The sequence below is a fragment of the Acyrthosiphon pisum genome, chromosome X (assembly GCF_005508785.2).
Source record: "Acyrthosiphon pisum isolate AL4f chromosome X, pea_aphid_22Mar2018_4r6ur, whole genome shotgun sequence".
In the NCBI taxonomy this organism is placed as follows: Eukaryota; Metazoa; Arthropoda; class Insecta; order Hemiptera; family Aphididae; genus Acyrthosiphon; species Acyrthosiphon pisum.
Window position 1 is genome coordinate 2,093,133 of NC_042493.1, and position 5,008 is coordinate 2,098,140.

At 31.8% G+C, this 5,008-nt stretch overlaps 1 protein-coding gene across 2 annotated transcripts in view; it reads left to right on the top strand.

Moving 5' to 3' along the window:
* The window catches only part of LOC100168221 (probable phosphorylase b kinase regulatory subunit beta), a gene marked incomplete at its 3' end in the record, with an annotated part of 115,215 nt that overhangs the window by 104,419 nt on the left and 5,788 nt on the right, over window positions 1–5,008 (top strand). For both annotated transcript variants that reach the window (XM_029485841.1, XM_029485842.1), the window contains 1 exon segment: window positions 3,396–3,636. In XM_029485841.1, coding sequence (XP_029341701.1) covers window positions 3,396–3,636 — 241 coding nt within the window.

The following is a 5,008-nucleotide window of genomic DNA, read 5'->3' on the forward strand; positions in this document are numbered from 1 at the left end:
CAAAAGAAAGTAGAAGAAAAGATTCTACACTTTGAAACGATACCTTACAATGAAATAGTATAGCCGTTTACCAAGAATATGAATACATCTGTTATATATATATATAATTAGTGCTTTATTTCTATTTAATTTTATGTATTACAATATTCGGGGATGGGAAATATTGTTTTCCCGTTAATATTTATATAATATGAAAGGAGTTTTGCTATTTGTACAAAATAATGGATAGAACAGATAAATTGTATTAGGCCCGCTCAAATAAGTGGCGACTAATCACAATCTCTGTTCGGGTCGAGCGAGGCCTAGGCAGGCGCGCTTGGGGGGACTTGTATTATCATTGCTGTCCTGAAAAGAACAATTTATTTCACAATCTGATACGTATTCTAGTTGTTTACCCAAATGGTAAATTCTCGCCTCTGGTTGGTTATCATTCTCTGTGTCTTATAAGGTCCTCGTTGCTGGCCGTTCCGCCTGGCCAAATATCTATGTCGCACGAAACTCTTGATGGCGCGTCGAGTATCCGCGTCGAAGTTCCGGTCGAAGCCTTTCTCCGACGTCGGATATAACGAGGGGTTACCACTTAGTTGATTCTGTGGACAAAGATATATAGGCCGATGTTATGGAATTGCCGCTTGACCGTGCGATCGATTTTGTGGCGATGCTCCAAGAGAGTTGCCCACGGGATCGTACCGGTCGTCGTTCGCTGGTCGGGGCACTTGAACGCCGTGAACCGGAGTCGGAGTCATCGTTGGACCGTACGATCAATTTGTGGCGATGCTCTGAGAGAGTTGCACACGAGATCGTACCGATCGTTGTTCGCTGGTTGAATCTCTTGAGATTTCTTCGGGTCTTCAGTCTTCGTTGTAGTTTGGTCGAAGCTTGAAGAAGAAATGAGAGTGTACTGTATCTCTATGCCGAATCTTACTAGTATAAGTACTACTATCCGTACCAACTAGTAAATCCATCCACTATCCGGGTGCATGTTGTGTTTTCTCTCGTGATGGATTTGATGATATCTCCGAAGTTTTTGGGGTTACAACCATGGGGAAGGTATTGTTGTTACGAAGTCTTTACTTACCCTATCCGTTCATGTACTTTTGATGTTTATATGATGTACGGAAGTGCTTGTAATACCTTTCTAAGTCCAAAATGTGGGGTTTTACTCTCGTTCTGTCCTGTGATTGGTTGTACTCGTCCTACGTTGCGATTGGCTGTCGTAAATAATAGTTGTTGGCTCTGTTAAGAGCCTTTTTCGTAATAATTATATTTATGTTCCGTTACAACTTGTCCCGCAGGTGCTCGTGTTTATATCTTAAGTTTGTGCCTAAATATTTATTTCCAAAAAAATATGGGTGGTAGTTGTCTGGGTGAAGATAATAATTTTTACCGAAAAATTAATAGTCCGTTTGGGCGAGTATCATTTGTGCCGTTTGGGCGAGTGAAATTATTTACCTGCTTGAGGTAAAAACCTAAATACGGATGATATCGTCATATCGATGCTATTAATCACTTTTATTGAAAACAAGATTACGACTCAGTCATTCTATACAAGTTGTATACCTAAATAATAACTAATAAACAATAACACTTCAGTGTGCTATGTGATAGGTTGTGTTTTGTGTACACTTATAATATACTTCAATGTGGTACTTTTTGCGTATATTGTTAAAAAGTGTTTAACTAAAAATCGTATATTACTATATAATATAAAAATTAATTTACTTATGATCCAATTCAAACATTATTATAATATTATATGACGTGTTATTTTAATTAATATTTTTCTACTCTAGAATAATAATATAACTATATTTACCTTTACCAATATATGAATAATTATGTACATTACTATACAATATATAATTAATAAACTTATAAACCTATTTAAGTGCGATGGATGCGACGATGTTCTGTCTTTGTCTAACACACGTGGAACAAAGGAATAACGACCTAAGCGACTGAAAAAAATTAAGGTATTTCTAGTTGTTTGATTTAAAAAATTAAAAGATGTTTGAATTGGTATACAAGTTAACTTTGCATCGGTCGAAGCACTTTTTCAATTATAGCAATGTTTTTATGAGAATAAATATTTTAAATTTTATAAATTTGTCAATTTTTAATATTAAATATATTTAAAAAATATTAAAAATATGCTTCGACCGATACAAAGTTAACTTGTATACCAATTTGAACATCTTTAAATTTTTTAAATTGAACAACTAGAAGTACCTTAATTTTTTTCAGTCGCTTAGGTCGTTATTCCTATGTTCCACGTGTGTTAGACAAGGACAGAAAATCACCGCATCCAACGTCCTTAAACCTTATATACCGAGGGAATAAATCTTCGAACAAATGGTAGTTTTAGTTGAATAAACCCTCGCCCAAACGGTATATATCTATTCGCACAAAAGGTCCACGCCCAAAAATATTTTCCTTCTCTAAATAAGATTTATATTATGAATGTTAGTTTAGTAGATCTTTGCTTTTAAGTAGTTTTAACTGTGTTTCATTTTTTTTCTAATCATTATTATAAAGCGTGAAGCAAAACTATGGTATAGAGAATATAGATGCAACTTTTTTTTATACAATTACAGACTACATATAGCTTAACTTGAATACCATTTTTTAATCTACTTCCCCAATATAAAAATTTTATAAATTAAATATGTAATTAATATTAGAATGAATTAACCTATTTATAACAATTTAAAGTAAAAACATTATATGTGCTTAAGGGTCGGCTTTTATTCAATATTTTCATTTTCAAGTGAGATATGTACATTTCTAAATTGTGATAGTATATAACAGTTTGCTAATAGGCTAATTCGATATAATATCAAAACTAACAGCACACTATTGAAACTAGTGAACGAAAATGTTTTAAGTCGTAGACGGGTATTTTTAACTAGATGTATAAGCGGAGACAACAAATGTAGGTATGGGTAGCGTCCGTTCAAGTCATTACTGACGTTTAACGGTCAATAGGTTCACGATACGAATTTTATAAAATTAGTCTAAATATTTTGTACATTTTATTGTGTATAGAATATATCTACAAAAAAAAACGGAAAAAATAGTTACGAATCTCAACGGTTTGTATTTTTTGAATTACAACAAAATAACTAAAATCGTTATTTATTTCTATAAAATAAATAAACAATACATTTTGCATAATATTATTTATTTTCGACATTTATAGAGAATAAAAAAAAACTAAATATAACTTAATATGATAAACGTTGTATTGAATTTTCAAAAAAAACGTTGACAATTTCAATCGTCTTTAATAAATATCACAAAGAGAGCATAAATGTTTTGATAATTTTAAGTCCTTACGATTTTTTTTCTCTATCAATAACAGCCACATAAATGTATTATCAATCGTCTATTTGCAGGATCGACATGCTGCAAAAGCGAAAGCTTGAGGGTTGCTTGTGCAGGGTACCCAATCGGTTCTACAACCAAGTGTGGGACATACTACGACGTACTCCTAGAGGTATCCGTTTCCGGAATCAAGTAATGCCGCAGCAGCCCACCATCAACAACATGACGCACTCTGAGCTTCAGTTCGCGTTGTACGTCGAAACCATGTTGAACCAACTAGAAAAGCCTGAGTACAGACAACTCATTGTCGAGGTAATAATTTTAATCATATAAATAATCCCATCCCCTATATATATTATAATATAATATTCTCACAAGTTCGAACTAATGTATTGCCAACTATTCCGATAAAATAGTATAACATTTTTTATTTTCTATATACACATAAAATAATATCTATAATTTATTTTTTATTTGATATTTTTACTATATCAAAATGTTAATTGCTATACAATTTTAGCATAAAAGTATATTTTGAATATTTATTATTTTGTATTTATAACCATTATGTTTCAAATGCATTTATGTAGGTGCTTAAAAAGTATGTGCATATATTATGTCCATGAAGTTGAACATATATAGTTATGTGTATAAGTTTATATAATATATTGCAACGGTATCTGTGCCGGACGTAATGCCGTAATTACCGTGGAATAATGATAAAACTTCTTGGATTTTTCAGTATATAATTTGCATATTTATTCTATCATAAAATATTATTTACATATACTGGGAAGGAGGGTCACGGGGCCACTAATATCACTGTTTGTTAGATAATGGCCGTGCTCCATACAAAATCAGGGATGGTTTGTTATAGTACAACCTCCGATGGGAACTTAGTCCAATCCCGGGCCCTCTTAAAGGCCCTCGCTACGGTCATTATTTAAGGGCAACATTTCGACAATTTCTAATCTTGTCATAGCCGCCTGGGATCTATGTGTTAGTTATAAATGATTATTAGACAGAGAACATTACAAAAACCTACATTTGTTTTGACAAAATTAAAGTTAGTTACCGTTGTCTGATTTTGATTCTGAAAATAATATTTGAATTCAGCAGAAAAACGTCTGTTGATCGTTCAAAACATTTTCCGTTTTTAATATTAATTTTAATTTTAATTATGATTCGAAAAAGTTGATATTTTCAAGTTATCAATTACAGTTCACAATAATATATAATTTAGTTTTTACAAAGTGCTTCGTGAAGTGATTCTGAGTGATTCTGAGTGGAGCGAGGGATCTAGTGGTTTTACAATGATGTTTTTTTGTTATTCTGTATACAAAATTTCTACCAGAAGGAGTACTTGGATTTCTACATACCGGGTGATTCTTTTATCATTGAACACTCATTATTTCAAAAAGTGTAAATTTTTTTGAAAATATTTTTTTATATAGTTTCAAGTCGCTTATAAAACAACGTTTTTCTTAAAAAATTATATTTTTAAATATTTTTTATCCTTATAATTTTTTAAGTTTTTTACTTTTTTGAAGGACAAGATTGGGTTTTAATTTTATATTCCAAAGCAGAATATTTTTTTTAGTATTTTGATACATGAAAATCAAATTTGAGGCGAGTAGTTTATGAGTTATAAATATTCAAAGTTTAGATGAGCGGAGTGGAGTGG